Source organism: Oncorhynchus nerka, linkage group LG27 (genome assembly GCF_034236695.1).
Source record: "Oncorhynchus nerka isolate Pitt River linkage group LG27, Oner_Uvic_2.0, whole genome shotgun sequence".
Lineage (NCBI taxonomy): Eukaryota > Metazoa > Chordata > Actinopteri > Salmoniformes > Salmonidae > Oncorhynchus > Oncorhynchus nerka.
In genome coordinates this window covers 52,192,924-52,214,066 of record NC_088422.1, presented here as the reverse complement: position 1 = coordinate 52,214,066, position 21,143 = coordinate 52,192,924, and the positions used below count along the sequence as shown (strand labels likewise).

The following is a 21,143-nucleotide window of genomic DNA, read 5'->3' as shown; positions in this document are numbered from 1 at the left end:
CCGCCTCGACACCGTGAGCATCACCCCATAGCACGGGGCCTGACCAGTCCCATGCTCTCCACGGTAAGCAAGAGGCAGCCCACCCAAAAAAAAAAATTGGCGGGGCACACGGGGAGTGTGGCAGAGTCAGGAAGCAGACCTGAGCCAACTCCCCGTGTGCCCCGCCAATTTTTTTTTTTGGGGGGGTGGGCTGCCTCTTGGGCTTCCTTGCCAGCCGTGTTCCCACATACCGCTGGTTCCTTTCTCCGGCTGCCTCTGCTCTCCTAGCTGCCTCCACCTGTTCCCATGGAAGGTGATCCCTTCCCACCAGGATCTCCTCCCATGTGTAGACTCCCTTGCCGTCCAGAACGTTCTCCCATGTCCAGGAGTCCACCTTACCATGCTGCTTGGTCCTTTGGTGGTGGGTGATTCTGTAACGGGATTCGTCCTCCTCTGACGAGGAGTATGAGAGATCGGACCAATATGCAGCGTGGTACGTGTTTGTCATGTTTTAATGAACAAAATCAATGAACACAAAAATACAATACAGTTCCGTGTGGAACACACAGACACAGAAAACAATCACCCACGAAACACTGGTGGGAAAAGGCTACCTAAGTATGATTCTCAATCAGAGACAACTAACGACACCTTCCTCTGATTTAGAACCATACCAGGCCAAATGCAAAATACAACATAGAAAAACAAAGGCTGCCCACCCCAACTCACGCCCTGACCATACTAAAACAAAGACAAAACAAAGGAACTAAGGTCAGAACGTGACATATAGAGCTATTAAGCTTCCAGTAGGATGCTCTGCCAAGGCCATTATCAGAGATAAAAAGTTTAATGTCAATATAAATAGCTCTATTATCAGTAAGGGGAGTGGCAAGGATGTTAACAGAAATACCCTGTTTATCAAAACATTTACACACCAGCCAAAAATCTATGCGTGATTGTCTGGAGCGTGCTCCATGTGAAAGACTTGTCATTAGGAAACTTTACTCTACAAATATCTATAATATCAAACCTTTCCATAAACTGCCTCAAACTGTCCCGGAGGCCATCTATCAATTAAATTATTCAGAGAAATATTAAAATCCCCACCTTCTATAAGTAAAGCATTAGGGAACTTGGTTAGCCAATGGAGAATACGCTTTTCTAAAGATTCAAGTAAGTGATCATTTTCAAGTTTGGAATTGTACCCATTGTACTCAAATCCTGCAGTGCCAGACGTGTCCCCCTGCTTAAGCCAGTACATGTCTAGGCCCGTCTGACGTTTGCTAGAGAGCATTTGGATGATCCAGAAGAAGATTGGGAGAATGTCATATGGTCAGATGAAACCAAAATATAACTTTTTGGTAAAAACTCAACTCGTCGTGTTTGGAGGACAAAGAATGCTGAGTTGCATCCAAAGAACACCATACCTACTGTGAAGCATGGGGGTGGAAACATCATGCTTTGGGGCTGTTTTTCTGCAAAGGGACCAGGACTACTGATCCGTGTAAAGGAAAGAATGAATGGGGCAATGTATCGTGAGATTTTGAGTGAAAACCTCCTTCCATCAGCAAGGGCATTGAAGATGAAACATGGCTGGGTCTTTCAGCATGACAATGATCCCAAACACACCGCCCGGGCAACGAAGGAGTGGCTTCGTAAGAAGCATTTCAAGGTCCTGGAGTGGCCTAGCCAGTCTCCAGATCTCAACCCCATAGAAAATCTTTGGAGGGAGTTGAAAGTCCGTGTTGCCCAGCAACAACCCCAAAACATCACTGCTCTAGAGGAGATCTGCATGGAGGAATGGGCCAAAATACCAGCAACAGTGTGTGAAAACCTTGTGAAGACTTACAGAAAACGTTTGACCTCTGTCATTGCCAACAAAGGGTATATAACAAAGTATTGAGATAAACTTTTGTTATTGACCAAATACTTATTTTCCACCATAATTTGCAAATAAATTCATAAAAATCCTACAATGTGATTTTCTGGATTTTTTTTCTTCTCATTTTGTCTGTCATAGTTGAAGTGTACCTATGATGAAAATTACAGGCCTCTCATCTTTTTAAGTGGGAGAACATGCACAATTGGTGGCTGATTAAATATTTTTTTGCCCCACTGTATCTAGGTAGCCTCTGTTGACCACCAGGCACAGCCTATGACAGTCCTCAAGGAGGAAGGTTGATTCAGGATCCGTTGATGAAAGCGAGCCCTCCGATGAAGTAAGCCGCTTTCTCTTCTTTTCGTGCTTTTTCCACAGCCGGCCACGGTTTCTCTCTCCTTTCTCTGTCTGCTTTCAAGAGGTCTTCAGCAGATTGTTATTACGTAGGAAAGTAGATTTCTTGGCTGCTTTCCAAATGGTATCCCTATAGATCCATGATATGAACTGGAGAATGACATCTCTGGGCTTGGAGTCACCCTTCCTTCTCATGCCGAGGTGATGTACCGTGTCGACAACATGCTGCTAGCTTAGCCTTCTCCACAGGTAGGATAGCTTGGCAGACTTTGATGGTCTCTTGCTGCACATTCTCCCCATCTGCCTCGGGAACTCCATACAGTCTCAGATTCCACCGTCTGGAGTATCTTTCAAGTTCTATGATTCTTATTTGGCAAGTCCATCTTTCCCTCCTCCTTTTTGACATGCTTTTCAATGTGGACGACCTTCTTCTTAACATCCTTGATTTATATGCATGCAAAGTCAACTGTTTTTTTTAAGCCCTCGATTTTCATTGCGTTGTCGCCAAACATTTTCTCTATGGCATCGGACCTTGCATTGATGAACCTGGAAAGAGTGGCGACAACATCCTTATTGGCAGTGGCATCTGGGCCCAGTTCAAACATGCCTTTCTTGGAAGCTGGAGGTTAGCTTGGGGTTATAAGCAAAGAAGGAAAATCCTTGTCTTACACGGTTAGTGTCATGGAGTCTGTCAGACCAGTATAGTTGGGGCAGTTGTCAATCAAAGCATTTGCCTGCTGTGTAACGACATTGGATAATGCCTGAGCATTGCTAGCTGAGGAGGTAGCCATAAATCAATTTTATTTATAAAGCCCTTCTTACATCAGCTGATATCTCAAAGTGCTGTGCAGAAACCCAGCCTAAAACCCCAAAACAGCAAGCAATGCAGGTGTAGAAGCACGGTGGCTAGGAAAAACTCCCTAGAAAGGCCAGAACCTAGGAAGAAACCTAGAGAGGAACCAGGCTATGAAGGGTGGCCAGTCCTCCTCTGGCTATGCCGGGTGGAGATTATAACATAACATGGCCAAGATGTTCAAATGTTGACCAGCAGGGTCAAATAATAATAATCACAGTGGTTGTCAGCACCTCAGGAGTAAACGTCAGTTGGCTTTTCATAGCCGATCATTCAGAGTATCTCTACCACTCCTGCTGTCGCTAGAGAGTTGAAAACAGCAGGTAGCACGTCCGGTGAACAGGTCAGGGTTCCATAGCCGCAGGCAGTGTAGTTGAAACTGGAGCAGCAGCACGGCCAGGTGGACTGGGGACAGCAAGGGGTCATCAGGCCAGGTAGTCCTGAGGTTCAGGTCCTCCGAGAGAGAGAAAGGAAGAATAGAGAGAGCATACTTAAATTCACACAGGACACCTGATAAGGCAGGAGAAATACTCCAGATATAACAGAGTGACCCTAGCCCCACGACACTTAAACTACTGCAGCATAAGATCTCTCTTTCTGTCAGCGAGCTGTGGCATTTTGGAAAATGTCATCTTAAATCATAAATAACCTGATGTTTTTAGCAAGCAAAGTATTAAAGAGGTGGCAGGTAGCCTGGTGGTTAGTGCGTTGGACTAGCAACCGAAAGGTTGCAAGATCGAATCCCTGAGCTGACAAGGTAAAAATCTGTTGTTCTGGCAGGTAACCAACTGTTGCTAGGCAGTCATTGAAAATAAGAATTTGTTCTTAACTGACTTGCCTAGTTAAATAAAAGGTCAATTACATTTAAAAAAATGGACACGAGCCACATGGACCTGGAGGTGTTATTTTGGTAGTTCAAAATAATACACGTTTCACTATCTTTCAAAAGTTGGTATATAGAGCTCGGTAGGAAACGTGTGCTCAAGCTGCCATCTTGGAGCCTCCTCCAGGTTGAGGTTTCCAGGGTTAGAGTAGAGTAGAAGTTGTCATAATGCTGAGGCAGTGAAGAAAGTAGAGGAAGATGGGTCAAGTGGGAGGGATCCTGAGAGGAGTGGTGTGAGTAGTAGATCTGTACCAGTACAGAGGGATAGGCCAACAAGTGATATATGTTTCAGTTAGATTGGATTTTTTGCATTTATAGCAATGGTTATGAACTGTACTGCAGGGATGGAACGTAAGCCGCAGAAAATGTAGGTTGTGGTGGCAGCTGCAGAGGTATTTTCGTGTGAGAGACATAACATCAGAAGAGTTACAGGGTGTGTTAAGTGGTGGTGTCCCACCCTTTCAGGTTGTTGGCTTGAGGTAGGACTAAATATATTTAAATAGTGGAGTAGGGTGGTGTTATTTTGTATTTTTTTGTGAGTGTATTGTTAGATGGTAGGTTACATGTTTATTTTTTCAAGCAAAGTATAAGGAAGTTGTACTCCAGTCTAGTAGGTGGCGGTAATGGAACATTTATTGGATGCCAACCGCCGTTAAACCTCAAAGTAGTAGTATTTGGTCAAGTTGTAAAGTGCTCTGTATCGCTTTGGTTACTATGGAGGCAGTTGGTTAGCTAGCTACGGTAATGTTAGCCGTTAAATTCCCACACACAGGACCGAGGATCACAAACAGTCACAAAAATGTGAGTTGATAGTTCGGGACTATAGCTAAGGTTCTGTCTGTATTTTTGCCAACCTTGTTCTGTTCAATGTTCTCTACCTAACGTTATATAGCTACAGTACCGTTATAGCTAGGAACGTTAACTAGTTACTAAATAACGTTACCCCAATTCATGTTAAGTTCAAAATAATACTAACGTTAGCGTGGAACCCCGTATTATCGGCATATTCAACAGCGTTTAAGAAATGTATTACCTTCAACACTTATCTTGTGATCAAGCCATCAATGTTTTGTGATTATTGGTGTCATAAAAATGTTAGCTAACGGGTCAGCAATTAGCATGTTTGACATTTCAGTGGAAATACTAACGTTATCAGCTTTTTGATAAACGGCTTAGCAAAAAAATACGTCCCGTATTATCCGCATACGTTGCCCAGTTATCGGCCACCTTACTATTTTGTTAAATTACAAGATATCTGTTTCATTTTGTTAAACAATTAGAAACCAACCCCGTATCCGAAGTGTTTACTAGATAGTTGGCTAGCCTTCTGGTAATTTTTTCCATTTTACTCGCATGTCAACTTTTCATTGCGTAGCCCGTTGCGCCCTCCCGTGGACTCTTAAAAAATGTTTCTTCACCAACATATGCAGTGTTGTAACCAAATAATGTGTCGTCATTTGTTTTACAGATTAATCTTATGTTTTGAAAAAGTAGATATACATTTGTTTAAATAAATACAACTAATTTCAGTCATGTGCATTTGATAAACAATGTAAACACTGTTGGAGTTTGTTGCAAATATGCACTTGGAAAGTAAAGGAAGAAATGCACAAAATGGGTTGAATAAATATATTATATTTTAGACATTTTTTTATTTGATTTTTTTCAAATAAATAATTTCATATGAAAACAAACAAAACAAACAATTAAATCTCAACCTCCACCCCTATATTGTCACAAAAACCCAGCTCCACCGCCAACTATAGATCTCACTCTACACACCTGCAGTGGAACCAGTGCTAGCAGAAGTCACAGCACACCCATGGCACCTTGGACCTACACTCTTGCGGGGGAGCTTGCAGGTGGATCACGCTCCCCGCAGTGAGCACAGCAGGTGGTGTCTTCTTTTATTTGGAAAAAAACAACAAAAAAACACATTGATTAACATGGTTTTGCAAAATGTAGAAGTACTACAGCAACAATAGTAATTGGTACAAATGAGAGAGAGAAAAATAAAGATTATGAAGTACCTGAGAGTTCTGCCATGGGTGGCATGACAAAGGTGGCCGGTGGAGCTTTTCTCTTTCTTTTCCGTGCTGCGGTTAAGAGAAAAAGTAGTGTTAGACAGACCATGTTTCATGAAAACCATTCTCAACTTTTTTACATCAATACCTCTGGAGGAAGCTGCAGAAGTTTTAGAGGGGGTGGACATGCCTTGTGGGCTGGTGCTATGGACTGTAAATATGTAAAGAAAGAAACAAAAGTTAAAACATTGCAGTTTTATAAAACACACAAGTAATTGTTTTGTAATTTAATGTGTTTACCTGTGGAGGTGGCTGTATTCAAATTGCAGGGGGCAGGGACACCAGAGGAGGCTGCTGTGGTGATGTGACCAGGGGAGACTGAGGAGGCAGTTGGTCCAGAGGAGGCCGGTTTGGTGGTGACAGACATGGGGGGTGGTGTGGTGGTGGTGGACGAAACCGCCAACGATGGCTTGGAGGAGCTGGTGTTTGTAATGGTGGGGTTGAGGGGCCGATTATGATGTGGCCGGAAGAGTAGGCACATGGCCTTCTACTGTAGCTGGGGGCTCCGGCGGCTCCTACAGGTGTTGCACACTGGGAGGCACTGGCAGCTGTCAGGAGTGGTTCCAGCGGGAGGTCCAGCGGAGGCGGTGGCATCAATGGTCTCATCCATGGCAGCCCTCTCCTGTGTTCTGAGGGCTGCCCGACCCTCTTTCTCCTCTGCCCTCTCCTTCTCACCCCTCTCCTGCCTCTGGCGCGTGTATCCTTTCCCGGTGAGGCATGTGGCGACCACAGGTAGTCTTCTGTATTTGTCAACTTCAGGACAGTAATGATGTGCCCCAGGTCCTTTGCTATCTATCAGGGGGTGCTCTTCTAGGGCTGGAGCAGGGAATGGGACTGGAGCAGGGGATGAGGGTCCTCCTGTGATTGCTGGGGAGGAGGTTCTGATAGACGGTACAGTGCTGGTTCCAGGAGAGGAGGTAGTGGGACCCGGTAGGGACCGATACGGCACTAAATGGGACACTTCAATGGCTGAAGGGTCAAAAGGGAAGAGGCCATACTTAAACCCTTCCACCACGTAGCGCATGTCCTTGCAGCGCTTGTACGGGTAGCGGAATACTCTGGTCAAAATGGCTGAGGTCTCCAGCTACCTTGGAGTGTGTGGGAAGACAAACAGGAGGACCCTCAGCCCCAGCCACAACCCCTTCCCTTAGTGCTGCCGCGAGCACCTCCAGGTCCATGTGGCTCTTGTGTCCATTTAAAAAAATATATATTTTTACCTTTATTTAACTAGGCAAGTAAGTTAAGAACAAATTCTTACTTTCAATGACGGACTAGGAACAGTGGGTTACCTGCCTTTTTCAGAGGCAGAGCAACAGATTTGTACCTTTTCAGCTCGGGGATTCGATCTTGCAACCTTTCGGTTACAAGTCGAACGCTCTAACCACTAGGCTACCTGCCGCCCATTGAAGAGTAGGCGTTCTTTCACTGCATGCTGAATGAAGTGCTGAAACCACTTCCTGAACAGGTCTCTGTCAATGTAGCCACTGTTTGACCGTCCATACAAGGCTTGGGGGTGGCCTCCCAGTGTGTAGTGGCAACTGAGGAAACACTCCGGGTAGATGACAAATGGGGGGACATCCTCCCCAGCTGTGTTGAAGCAGGCCAGCACTGTGATGTGCTCCTTGGTCCCCGGAGCCTGCTGGTACACGTGTTTTGCGCCCCGGGGAGCCAGCACTTTGTGCCTGCTCTGGTCGCTACGGAACCCAGACTCATCGCAGTTATGGATTTGTTCTAGGTTTCTCCCTCAATCCACTCTCTCTTCCAAGAGCTGCTCATATGAAGTAAAGAAGGTGTCTATCGACAGATGTGTGGTACACTCGGCTCTCCCCTATCTAGGTTGTCCGGCCTCCTCATGCTCAGGTTCTTGTGCCTCTTCCTGAACATTTCCCACCACCTTTTCCCCAGCGGTGGGATTGTTTCCCCTAGGTGCCGAAACCTAGAATATAAAATTGTCCATCCAGGATGAAAATGTTTGTTTTGGCATCACCATACACATCCACATTTACATCACACACATTGAGAACAGTCAGTCCAGCATTCTACATACATAAACGCATAGAACACCAAATACTTGTGCAGTAGATACATGGCTGGCGCAGTAGATACTGTGCTGCACCAGATAATTTTCATCCTCTGGTTCAAGCGATGTGGGTGGTCCACTGCAACAACCATGGGTTACCCGGCCGGCCGCTCAGCCAATCCGCCACGGTCTGCCGAGGTGCACCTTGGTAGATAAGAAAATAAAACTGTTACTAGTAGATAAAATTAATATACACGTGGTAATCTCCTAAAAACAAAAGATGCCTAACCTTGGCAGCCTGGCAGATAGCCATCCCTGCCCCGCAGTCCTCCATGGCATGTAAAAATGTCCACTTCACTCCACTGCTTTCTCTTGACTTTCTCCATGCTGTGGTGGTAAATACATGTCGCTAAATAACTTGGCACACTATACACGTTTTAGAAAGATAAGTTAATCTGAATATGTATAAACATTTACATTTCAGAGCTGAAAGGTGTTGATGAAAGTTATCACATTAACAAAGTGTACCCACGTTTTTTGTTTGATATCTGTAATGAAAATTAGTGTCCCAATTAGTTTAATATTGATGCATACATTGTAACATTTGACTAAATACTGCCTCTACAGTGGGGCAAAAAAAGTATTTAGTCAGCCACCAATTGTGCAAGTTCTCCCACTTAAAAGGATGAGAGAGGCCTGTAACTTATTTTCCACCATAATTTGCAAATAAATTCATAAAAAATCCTACAATGTGATTTTCTGGATTTTTTTTCTAATTTTGTCTGTCATAGTTGACGTGTACCTATAATGAAAATTACAGGCCTCTCTCATCCTTTTAAGTGGGAGAACTTGCACAATTGGTGGCTGACTAAATACCTTTTTTCACCCACTGTATGTACTGTAGCTGTTGTAAACACAGCCTACAGTGATAGGTGTCAAAAAGTTCATAGTTCAAATGTCATTTTTGCAGATTGTGCAAAACGCCCCTGTCAGAGGACTCCAATTTTGATACGGCAAAAGCTTGACATTCAGTTGTTTTCATGATATGTATTATCTAACGCTTACAATATATTTCCTTTTTGCTCTAATTTGCAGTTATATCAACATTTAGCAACCAAGCTAGCAACATTAGCAAATCCGTTAACTATATTTGAGGTAAAAAGTTGGATATTTAATGTTGTTTGGTCTGTCGATCAGTCGAAGTTTGTTATATCGTAAAATAACAAACTTTTTTTTGTACATCGCGTTGGTCCGTACAATTAATCTTATTTTAGCGCCCAAAAAACGTAATACTTCCAGATCAACTGTAACATCAATGCAATTGTAAAGCACAATTTCTCCCTTTTCCAACAAAATCAATGATGAGCCCTTCATGATGCCCATCTCTGCATGATTCAAGAAGGCATTGAGCTCCGACGGGTCTTTTTAAAAATGGGGGGGATGCGAAACCTATTGCGTGATAGTGAGGAGAGATGTCGTGTGGGGAAACAGCTTTTTTCACTCACTGTCCAACTTATCACATTATCACCTCTAAAATGTAAATAAAACACTATAAAGAGTTTATATAATGTGTACATACATATTTGAAGGTCTGTGTCAAATTTGAATCAGGTTTTTAAGGGAGGTGTTAAAGTCATCGTCAGAAGTAAACGGTGGCTTTTGATAGTCATGATAGTTTGCAGTGATGGTGCAAAAAATGACTAGGTATCCCCCTTACCCTGTCCATTTCTTGTTTCTAAACAGTGAGAGAAGTGCTACACTTGGTGGAGAGAGGCTGTAAGACAGAATTAGTTGTTTTATGCGTGCTGTACGTTACGCCATAACATGTCACGATGTAACGTACAGCGTCGGAGGGGTACGTTTTTTTCTCACATTTTCTCCAATACTATAGACCCATTACCATGTCTGTCAATGCTTGAATAGAAACGTAGTTCACACCCCAGATTTATGTGAACACAGTCGCTACTGTCCTATTAGTTTTCTTTGCAGCCTCGTTTGAATGTCACAGTTGCGCACATTTGTACGGAATGGGGTTAGCGTACGTTACAACGTGTATGTATACATGTATACAAATGTGTATACATGTTACTTTTTTGAAAACCCTCAACCTAACTTAACTTACATAAATTGCAATAAAAATCAGTGGTCAGCTAGTTAGAAGGTTGTCTTTAGGTGGCTTGAGGTGGTTTAGTCCTCCAATCGCTAGAAAGTGTCCGAATTTAGGGGGTGGCCGATGTTGGGGAAAAATTAGCTAGCTAACGTTAGATAAAAATTGCTGACACCATTCAAATCAATGAGGTTTTGGAACTTTAAAGCCAATTTATCTCAAAATCATATTTTTGATAGAGCCTACCTAGCTAACGTTATCGTCCCAAGTGCTTGATATTGTTAATGTTTGTTGCTAGCGTTAGTTGGTTTGACTTGTGTTAACGCACTGATACTGTGAATAAAACAAATTTGTAAAGTTAGCTAGCTGATTAACGTAACACCCTAACTAAGTAGCAAGCTAGCTAACTAACAACAAAGTTATTTATATCTTGGCTTCTACTAGCCAGATTCATTGGTTTTTGTTTGCTGAAAAGCCCTGATATGACTCAGCTATCTATGGTAGATCTTAAGACTAGCTTCATTCAACAGTCATTAGTTAACTTAGCTAGATATCATAGCTAGCTAATTAATTTTGCTAGCAGCTACCTAATGTTAGCTTCATAAATTGATCAAATCCCCCACTTCACAGCTTCACAATGAAAAAGGGGGTTACCCAGAGGATCTCACCAAGGAGAGGAGCCAAAGTAAGCTTAAGGATGCAGAGTCTGGGCTCATCACTGTTGGACCCTTACAGCCTTACTCCACATCCCACCCGTTTACCTCTCCACCGGACAACCCACTCCAAGATGGACAGTAATCACCAGTTAGACATTACTGATGCGAATGAAGATTGGCTACTCACAGAGACTGTGGCCATTGAAAGTAGAGAAGGACGAGTCTGGTCAAAACATTCAGGTACTAGCTAGCTACAACAATTCCTTTAATGTGTTGCTTTCACCTTTGACCTGTTTGGATGAAACACTCTTTTTGGTCATTTCGGGTTAGATGAAGAGAGTATCCAGGGAATCAGATATATCACAGAGGACCTGATCTCGAGGCTGACCAAGCAGGACAATTTAGCCTTTGTACGGTCCCTAAACCTGGCCGTAACAAAGAGTGGAGACAAGAAATTCAAGGTAAGAACTATGTGATGAAACTGAAATATCCTTTTCCATCAGTCGGATTTAACAATCACCAAAGCAGCACCACGTAGATCAGTGGAGGCTGATGACTAGGAACATTTAGGAGGATGGGAGACCCACGGTAAAGGCACACAGAGACAACAAAGCTTGTTTTCAATATCGTCAAAGATCAATTATTTTACCCCAAAACCTTTTAATAAAGACATTTATAGTAAAATATAATGGGGGAGGGAATGAGAGGGCTACTTTAGAGTTTGGAAGGGATTCTTAGCATAGAGTGATTAACTGTGGTGCAGGACAGGGGTTGAGGTGTTCAGAGTATCGGTGTGCCGATCTTGTCATAATTGTATCTTTTTTTTATCACACTTGATACTCGTAATTGGATTTACTCGTGATCGGAAAACCCAGAAGTGCGCTTTACATGCCAGTAAAGCCTATTGCCAAGTGTGCATTACTCTACTATCACTTGGAGTGCATCTCACAGTGCATCGTTATGTTCCTTCACACACATTGTTCAAAGGTAAATGACCTCGATAGATGAAAATGCACATGATTTACTTACTTAGTCATATTCAAGCGAACACTTTCTCTCCCGACACTTATGCCACAACATTTGTACAATTAAAATTAACAATCGACATTTGTCATTTTATTTTTGAATGATCTGCCGCTTGATAAACATACCTGGGTGAGAAAAATAATAGCAAGCAAGCATGGGCTTGGATCGGGATATAACACGTCAGCAATGGAATAATTATACGGACAGACTAAATAGACAGAAAAAAACAACCATATGACTTCAGCAAAGTCGGCAGGATTGAACAACAATGACTAGCTACGGATTCTGATTCATACACAATGTTTGGAGAAGGGAGACTTGTGCCATGAGACGAGTGACCGTGTGAGTGAAACAGAGCTTGTTCTAATCCAATCGTTGCAGCAGGCTCAACCGATACCCCGACCGTTTATTTTCAGACTGAAGAACTAGCCAATAGTTGTTTAGAGCACACAGCGCTTCACACTGAGTGAAAGAGCGATGCGTGCTGGCAGCTGAAAGCACATTTTTTTTAGATCACAGATAATTACAAAAAATCTGTGTCATAATCGTATTTGGAAAATTCTCCATATGTGTTACGATACTAATTTTGTCTGAAGGTATTGTGACGTGGAAAATACATTGGATTTGAAAAAAGTCATCAACATCAATTGTTGTTTTTAGGGAAAAATTTAATCCACAGGTTTCAAATCAAATTTGATTTGTAATATGCGTTGAATACAACAACCTTATTGTGAAATGCTTACTTACAAGCCCTTAACCAACAATGCAGTTAAGATTAATAAGAGTTAAGAAAATATTTACTAAATAAACTAAAGTAAACGAGGCTATATATATTGGGGTACCAGTACCGAGTCAATATATTGGGGTACATGTTAGTCGAGGTAATATGTACATGTAGGTAGGGGTAAAGTGACTATGCATAGATAATAAACTGAAAGTAGCAGCAGCGTTAAAAGGGGGGGTCAATGGAAATAGTCTGGATAGCCATTTGATTAGCTGTTCAGCAGTCTTATGGCTTGGGGGAGGAAGCTGTTAAGGAATGTTTTGGACCTAGACTTGGTGATCCAGTACCACTTGCCGTGCGATAGCAGAGAAAATAGTCTAGGGTGGCTGGAGTTTTTGGCTATTTTTAGGGCCTTCCTCTGACACGGCCTGGATGGCTGGAAGCTTGGCCCCAGTGATGTACTGGGCCGTACGCACTACCCTCTGTAGAACCTTGCGGTCTGATGCAGAGCATTTGCCATACCAGGCAGTGATGCTCTCGATGGTGCAGCTGTAGACCTTTTTGAGGATCTGAGGACTCATGCCAAATCTTTTCAGGCTTCTGAGGGGGAATAGGTGTTGTCGTGCCCTCTTCACGACTGCCTTGGTTGTGTTTGGACCATGATAGTTTGTTGGTGATGTGGACACCAAGGAACTTGAAGCTCTCGACCAGCTCCACCACAGCTCCATCGACGAGAATGGCGGCGTGCTCGGCTTTCCTTTTCCTGTAGTCTACGATTATCTCCTTTGTCTTGATCACGTTGAGGGAGAGGTTGTTGTCCTGGCACCACACTACCAGGTCTATGACATCCCTATAGGCTGTCTCATCGTTGTCGGTGATCAAGCCACCGACCGTTGTCGTCTGCAAACTTTTGTCACCAATTGGCAACAGATTGTAATGCGCATATTTTCTTTATGCAGATTTTTGAATATTCGCATTTTCTCACCAGTGGTATGTTTCCGCCAAACTGACTTGTTGCAGATAAAAATCAGTGTGTGATAACAGTGCACACGAAATGTACTTTTTCGTTTAAGTTTTAATATACTGAATTATAATCTAAAGTTCAATGTGTTTCCATTGCATTTTCAACTACCAATAGTTTTGTCACAATAATGGTTGCGTTAAATAGCAAATGTGCCTACTCTGGTTGGCGCATGCGCTCTAGCCAGAAGATAGTGTGGCAAGGCTGTCTACATAATGAGATTATTATTATTACTTTTACCACCCTGTGAAGTTCATCATAAATGATTTAATTTGTAGCATAATAAACTGCATGGTTTCATGATTCGTAGTGGAAGGACCACACACCAGATCATCGCGTAACTCCAAGTTTACTTTCGATATGATGGTTTTTATATCAATATTTGCTTAGCGGTTAAGAGCTTTAGCCCAGTAACCAAAAGCTTGTTGTTTCGAATCCCTGAGATGACTGGGTGAAAAAACCCTAATTGCTCCTGGTGCTTCTACATCTGCATTGCTTGCTGTTTGGGGTTTTAAGCTGGGTTTCTGTACAGCACTTTGATATATCAGCTGATGTAAGAAGGGCCATATAAATACATTTGATTTGATAAGAGCGTCTGCTAAATGACTAAAATGTAATTGTCATAAAGGTGTTTCCACCGCCATTTCTTGCATAATTAATTTTACAGACACAAAGATCCCACCATCGTGAATGAACAAATTCTGTCGGCATTTATAAAATTGTTTTGAAACTTCCTGTTTCCATCACAGCTGTCTTGATTATTTTTTTGCTATGACTTTACTTGCGTAAAATGCTTGGAAATGGATGGAAACATGTTAGTGGTAACCAAATTTCAGCATAGACAAACGTTGTGTAAAATATGTTGAATTTGTACCACTATTAGAAGAAAAAAAAACAATAAGCTGGGCACAGCACCTACTGGAGAATTGATCTTCAGCTACCCTTTGGTCTCCCATCCAGGGTTTTAACCAAGCCCTGCATAGCTATTACCAATGTGTCATCGTGAGAATGATTAAGAGATCTACACTAAAAACTAAATAGATTCACTGTTGCTATCAGTCCAAAGGGTAGGTTTACAGAGCAAATGAAATGTGACCATACTTTATCATTCATGTATCATCAAAAATGCTATTTAAGCCTATATAGCATTTGCAAAGTCATCAACAGCTATTGTTGCAATTCAACACAGAATTCAACTTACAAATAGACAATACAATAGGTCTAGGGTTTCAAGCTCTGGTTGATTTTAAATTGTATGATATGTAGTGATATTGAAATGTGCTTGGTTGTCAATGCAACCAAATACAGAATCAACATTTGAAGGAGATTTATCTTCTGCTTGGATAGTACCTTCTGTGCACGTCTCCAAAAAAAATCAAAGTTAAACCTAAAAAAAAATCAAAGTTAAAGAATAGGACTATAAACCAAACGATATTTAAATTTGATAGAATTCAATCAAACTTCGATTTTTGGTTGAGATGGAGATGTGAATCCAACACAGCAATTATTAATTTGTAGAAAAGCTGGAATTAAAACCAGACTAAGTCAGTGGCAGAAGATGAATCCCCTTTAAATGATGATATTTGGTTGCGTTGTCAACCAAACACAATTCAATATAACGTTAGGCTATTTACTGTATTACAAAAGTAATATAAAAACAAATGTAACATTCAATCTTAAAATTAGTAACATCCATGGCCACATTGAGGTTACTGTAACTGCATTTTTTTCCTTCTCTAATCATATAAAGCGTGCATGTTCAAGATTGCATGCATACTGTATGTTGTTGCAGGTCTGTGGAGATCTTCACAATTGCTGTAATAATCTGCACAGAATCTTGAACAGTATTGGTCAATTGCACCATGTACAGTGCATTCGGAAAATATTCAGACCCCTTGACTTTACACATTTTGTTACATATTCTAAAATTGGTGAAATAGTTTTTTTCCTCAATCTGCACACAATACCCCATAATGACAAGCAAAAACTGTTTTTGACATTTTTGCAAAGTTATAAAAAAAAAGGATAAAACTGATCACATTTACATAAGTATTCAGACCCTCTACTGTACTTTGTTGACACACCTTTGGCAGCAATTACAGCCTTGAGTCTTCTTGGGTATGATGCTACAAGCTTGGCACACCTGTATTTGGGAAGTTTCACATTCTTCTCTGCAGATCCTCTCAAGCTCTGTCAGGTTGGATGGGAAGCGTCGCTGCACAACTATTTTCAGGTCTGCATAGATGTTCGATCGGGTTCAAGTCCGGGCTCTGGCTGTGCCACTCAAGGACATTCAAAGACTTGTCCCAAAGCCACTCCTGCGTTGTCTTGGTTGTGTGCTTAGGGTTGTTGTCCTGTTGGAAGGTGAACCTTCTCCCCAGTCTGAGATACTGAGCGCTCTGGAACAGGTTTTCATCAAGGATCTCTCTGTACTTTGCTCCGTTCATCTTTCCCTCGATCCTGACTAGTCTCCCAGTTCCTGCCACTGAAAAATATCCCCACAGCATGATGCTGCCACCACCATACTTCACCGTAGGGATGGTGCTAGGTTTCCTCCAGACGTGATGCTTGGCATTCAGGCCAAAGAGTTCAATCGTGTTTTCATCAGACCAGAGAATCTTGCTTCTCATGGTCTGAGAGTCTTTGGGTGCCTTTTGGCAAACTTTTACTGAGGAGTGGCTTCCACCTGGCCTCTACCATAAAGGCCTGATTGGTGGAGTGCTGAAGAGATGGTTGTTGTTCTAAAAGGTTCTCCCATCTCCACAGAAGAACTCTGGAGCTCTTGCAGAGTGACCATTAGGTTCTTGATCACCTCCCTGACCAAGGCCCTTCTCCCCCGATTGTTCAGTTTGGCCGGCCGGCCAGCACTAGCAAGACTCTTGTTGGTTCCAAACCATTTAAGAATAATGGAGGCCACTGTGTTCTTGGGGACCTTCAATGCTGCAGACATTTTTTGGTACCCTTCCCCAGATCTGTGCCTCAATGCAAATCCTGTCTCTGAGCTCACTGACAATTCCTTTGACATCATGTCTTGGTTTTTGCTTTGACATGCACTGTCAACTGTGGGACCTTATAAAGACAGGTGTGTACCTTTCCAAATCATGTCCAATCAATTTAATTCACCACAGGTGGACTCCAGTCAAGTTGTAGAAACATCTCAAGGATGATCAATGGAAACGGGATGCACCTGAGCTCAATTTCATCTCTAGGAGACAATGAGTCTCATAGCAAAGGGTCTGAATGCTTATGTAAATAAGCTATTTGGAAAAATGTCTAACAATCTTTTTTCACTTTGGCATTATGGGGTACTGTGTGTAGATTGATGAGGAAAAACACGTACTTAATGCATTTTAAAATAAGGCTGTAACATAACAAAATGTGGAAAAAGTCAAGGGGTCTGAATACTTTCCGAATGCACTATACTTTTAATGTGATCTCAACTGTGAACCAGGTCATTTGGTTCTGCTATTAGATGAAGCACAGTGATAACATGAATCTGTTGTATAAATAAACATCTGACATTGTATTCCTATTTGAACTTTGCTGTGTTTTAAAGTGGTTGAAAGTGCAGTGATAGGCATTTCGGTGACAACTTTAATTTAAGATCCAATGCAGCCAGTTTTATTTTATTTAACTAGGCAAGTCGGTTAAGAACAAATTCTTATTTACAATGACGGCCTGCCCCGGCCAAACCCTAACCCGGATGACGCTGGGCTAATTGTGCGCCGCCCTATGGGACTCCCAATCATGGCCAGTTGTGATACAGCCTGGAATCAAACCATGGTCTGTAGTGACACATCTAGCACCGAGATGCAGTGCCTTAGACTTCTGCGCCAATCGGGAGCAAAAACAAATAATTTCTGAGTAACAATAAAGTACCTTACTGTGATTGTTATAATTTAAAATGGCCAAATAGAAACAAAAATATCTTCTTAGCAAAGAGACATTTCTCAAGCAAGAATTTTGCTGAGACTGACTGGGGGTGGTCTAATTGGGCAGATGAAAACTAGCCGTTATTGACAGAGGTTTGTAACTCTCTTTCTTATTGGTCTATTAACACATTTACTGATGTCACCAGGCAGGCCAAAACTCCACCACACCAAACAGGTGGACATTTTAGGTCGGTCTTTTCAAACAGCTCTTACACAAAAAGGGCATTATCATAATTTTCTGAATTTCACAGCATTATTCCAATCTCATAGTGTGGGAATATGTATTTAATTTGATCTACATTTGATCCCACTGGGCACACCACGTCATTTCAATGTGGAAGTCAGGTAATATTTGGTTGAGACGTTGATCAATGAGATTAAACTATATTTAACCACTCAAAAAGACAGCAAAAATGTAGTTTAATTTCCAATGTGTTACCATACAATTTCAACCATCTAAAAGCACAACCATGATTTTTGGTTAAGGACCCTGTGCAGTAAAAATCTTGAATTTCCTGCTTGTGGAGGAAAATCATGGTTGTGCTTTTAGATGGTTGAAATTGTATGGTAACACATTGGAAATTAAACTACATTTTTGCTGTCTTTTTGAGTGGTTAAATATAGTTTAATCTCATTGATCAACGTCTCAACCAAATATTACCTGACTTCCACATTGAAATGACGTGGTGTGCCCAGTGGGATCAAATGTAGATCAAATTAAACTTTCCTGAATTAAAGCTCTGATCATCCACATACCTGACAATAACTAAAAACTGCAAGCGACAGATGTCAGTGGTTTCATCCATTTGCCATGCGAAAAAATGTGCTGCGTCAACCTCTTTTAAATCACACTTTTAACTTTCTCTCATCTGCCCTTGGTTCGTTGCAGGACGATCAACATGCCCCCTAAAAGCAACTCTTACATGCCCAAAAATGAAGTATCACTGTTTCTTCTTCTTACCTTCTTCTTGTGTTGCACAATTTAACCAGACCTTCCTCCATAACATGATTGATACAGCTTTTTCCCAGAAGCTGGAATCTGATGTAGGCAATGAATGGCTTTCTTCAATAAAAAAAAAGGCACCATTTGTCGTTAGCGTTAGCTTGCCATTCTGGTGGAGAAAACTGCACTCTGGTAGCTAGCTACTTGCTACTAAATTTTGCAGGACAAATTGAAGAAAATGACACTACATCGACACAAAAATAAAGATCTAAAACCAAGAAAACAATATATAATCTACCTCCGCTGTCTCCTGTAGTTTGAAGAAACTAATTTGAATTAAATAATGTCCTAAAAACTATCTCAATCAACCCAACAATGTCACCAACTCACCAAGCTTCTAAATCACGCATGCGTAGTACTAGGCTCGTTCTCTGATCCTTTGATTTTTATGGACATGTCAGTTCAGACTGCAAAAGCTTTGATGGGTTGGAGGACGTCCTCCGGAAGTTGTTATAATTACCATGTAGGTTTATGGAAGGGATTGAGGAGCACGAGCCTTCTAGTTTATTTTTGGACTGAAGTCAATGTAGCCAGAGAAGGTTGGAAAATAGCTGTCCTCTGGCTACACCGTGGTGCGTCCCTAGTGGGTGCTACACCGTGGTGCGTCCCTAGTGGGTGCTGTTGAGATTATTGTAGACCATTGCAAAACATTGTTTTTTTTAATCAGGTATTTGGTGACGTGAATATCTAAAAATAAAAATAAATTTACTGAGTAGAATGTTCCTCCTCTGAGGAGCCAACACTGACATAGATACAGATGTAATACAGTGGCATATCTCCTGTGTTTCAGTTCATTGAGAATTTGGAGAAGTGTGAGCACCTGCAGATCCTCAACGTCAGCCATAATGTCATTGAAAAAATTGAGAAGCTTGAAAAGCTGCACAACTTGCGGGAACTACATCTCTCTAACAACATAATCCAGTAAGAGCACAGCACACTTAAACAACACCTTTTATTGATGTACTCTGCCATTGGGTTAACAGACTACGTGTATCAAACATTTATTATGATTGCTAATTGTAATATTGTTTTTTGTAATAAAACATTTTAAGAAACGTTGTTTCTTTCTGCAGTAAAATTGAGGGCCTAGAGCACATGGCAAGTCTTCAGCTTTTAAATCTCTCCAGCAATGACATTAAACATGTGCCTCTATGGCTGGCTAAGAAACTGACATCACTCCAGACTTTAAACCTTCAACGTAACAAGATCTCTTCTGTGAGTATCTCTGTTTTTCTCTGTCTTCTTCATCTTGCACCACATATGCACTTCATTTAGCCTGTTTCTATCTTTCCAATTGTAGCTAGTTTATGATTTATAATTTATTCAGGCCAGGGGTGTCATTTCAGTTAAACTTAAAGAATGGCAAAGTGATGGAGTGAGAGGATAAAACAACTATTTGAAGATAATTTACTGCATTTCTACATAAAACTAAATGCAATTTGGAGAACAGAAATGATCACTTTGTTGCTGTAGCTTCATTCACCTCAATCAATAGGGAACGTAACATTCTACAAACACATGTCATACAATAATTAGCTGCCTGCTACGCACTAGCTCAGAACCATGATTAAAACTCTAGTTTAGCCAAAGCCATGTACTACAGCCATCTTTACATCTGCAATGTGTTGAGAAAAAGTTACGCTATTTCCAGTAGCTGCGTCAAAGCACTCTCCATAAAGCCAGCCAGCCATACAAACAGCTTTCCCTCCCTCTCCCAGGTGTCCGCATGGACCTAAAATCATCGGCTACGTAAAAAAAATCCCCATAAAATTTGTCAGTTTAACTAGTTGCTCCTACCCTCTACTTTTTTGAACATTTTGTTAAAAATCGCGCAACATTTCAGCGCCCTGCTACTCATGCCAGGAATATAGTACGTTCATATGGTTAGAATGTGTGGATAGGAAACCCTCGGACGTTTTTAAAACTGGTTAAATCACGACTGTGGCTATTACATAACGTGCGTTACATCGGAAAGCGCAGGAAAACCTGATCACAGAAAATGGAAATAAATATCCTTGCGCCACTTCCAGCAATTGTTAACAGTGAGCCGAATTAGATAAGACCGAGCATTCAACTCCCACAGCATCCCCATGTTGTCTAGAGTCTTGTGAATTGAATCCTCTTTGATTCTTGGTTGAACCGAAACAGGGGCACCACTTACCTCCGGTCTCCGCCCAGATCATTCCGGAAGAGCGCTCTCGTGAAATTTTTTCCAAGACGACAGCTAATGATTTTGACATCGCCTATGGATGATTTTTATCGCTTATTAACGTTTACTAATACCTAAAGTAGCATTACAAACGTATTTCGAAGTGTTTTGTGAAAGTTTATCGTCTACTTTTTGAATTTTAAAAAATGACGTTACGTTGTGAAATCGCTGTTTTTTCCGTTTATCACACAGTCTACATATAACGATATCTTGGCTTTATATGGCCCGATTTAATCGAAATAAAGACCCAATAGTGTTTGTGGGACATCTAGGAGTGCCAACAAAGAAGATGGTGAAAGGTAATGACTGTTTTCTATTTTATTGTGCGGTTTGTGTAACGCCGAAATGCTAATTATTTTGTTTACGTCCCCTGCTGTGCTTTTGTGTTGTAGTGTATTGGTGCATGCTATCAG

General features: G+C 41.6%; 1 protein-coding gene across 8 annotated transcripts in view; it reads left to right on the top strand.

Annotated features, from left to right (window-relative positions):
- Positions 1-4,641: 4,641 nt before the first annotated feature.
- Positions 4,642-21,143, top strand: part of cntrl (centriolin) — a 121,829-nt gene continuing 105,327 nt past the window's right edge. For 6 of the 8 annotated variants that reach the window (XM_029638571.1, XM_065011772.1, XM_029638570.1 and 3 more), the window contains exons 1-5: positions 4,643-4,749; positions 10,790-11,055; positions 11,146-11,276; positions 19,312-19,442; positions 19,595-19,736. In XM_029638571.1, coding sequence (XP_029494431.1) covers positions 10,797-11,055; positions 11,146-11,276; positions 19,312-19,442; positions 19,595-19,736 — 663 coding nt within the window. In that variant the 5' untranslated portion in view covers positions 4,643-4,749; positions 10,790-10,796. Of the gene's footprint in view, positions 4,750-10,789; positions 11,056-11,145; positions 11,277-19,311; positions 19,443-19,594; positions 19,737-21,143 lie in introns of all 8 variants that reach the window. The other 2 variants (XM_029638572.2, XM_029638573.1) reach the window with 2 other exon arrangements.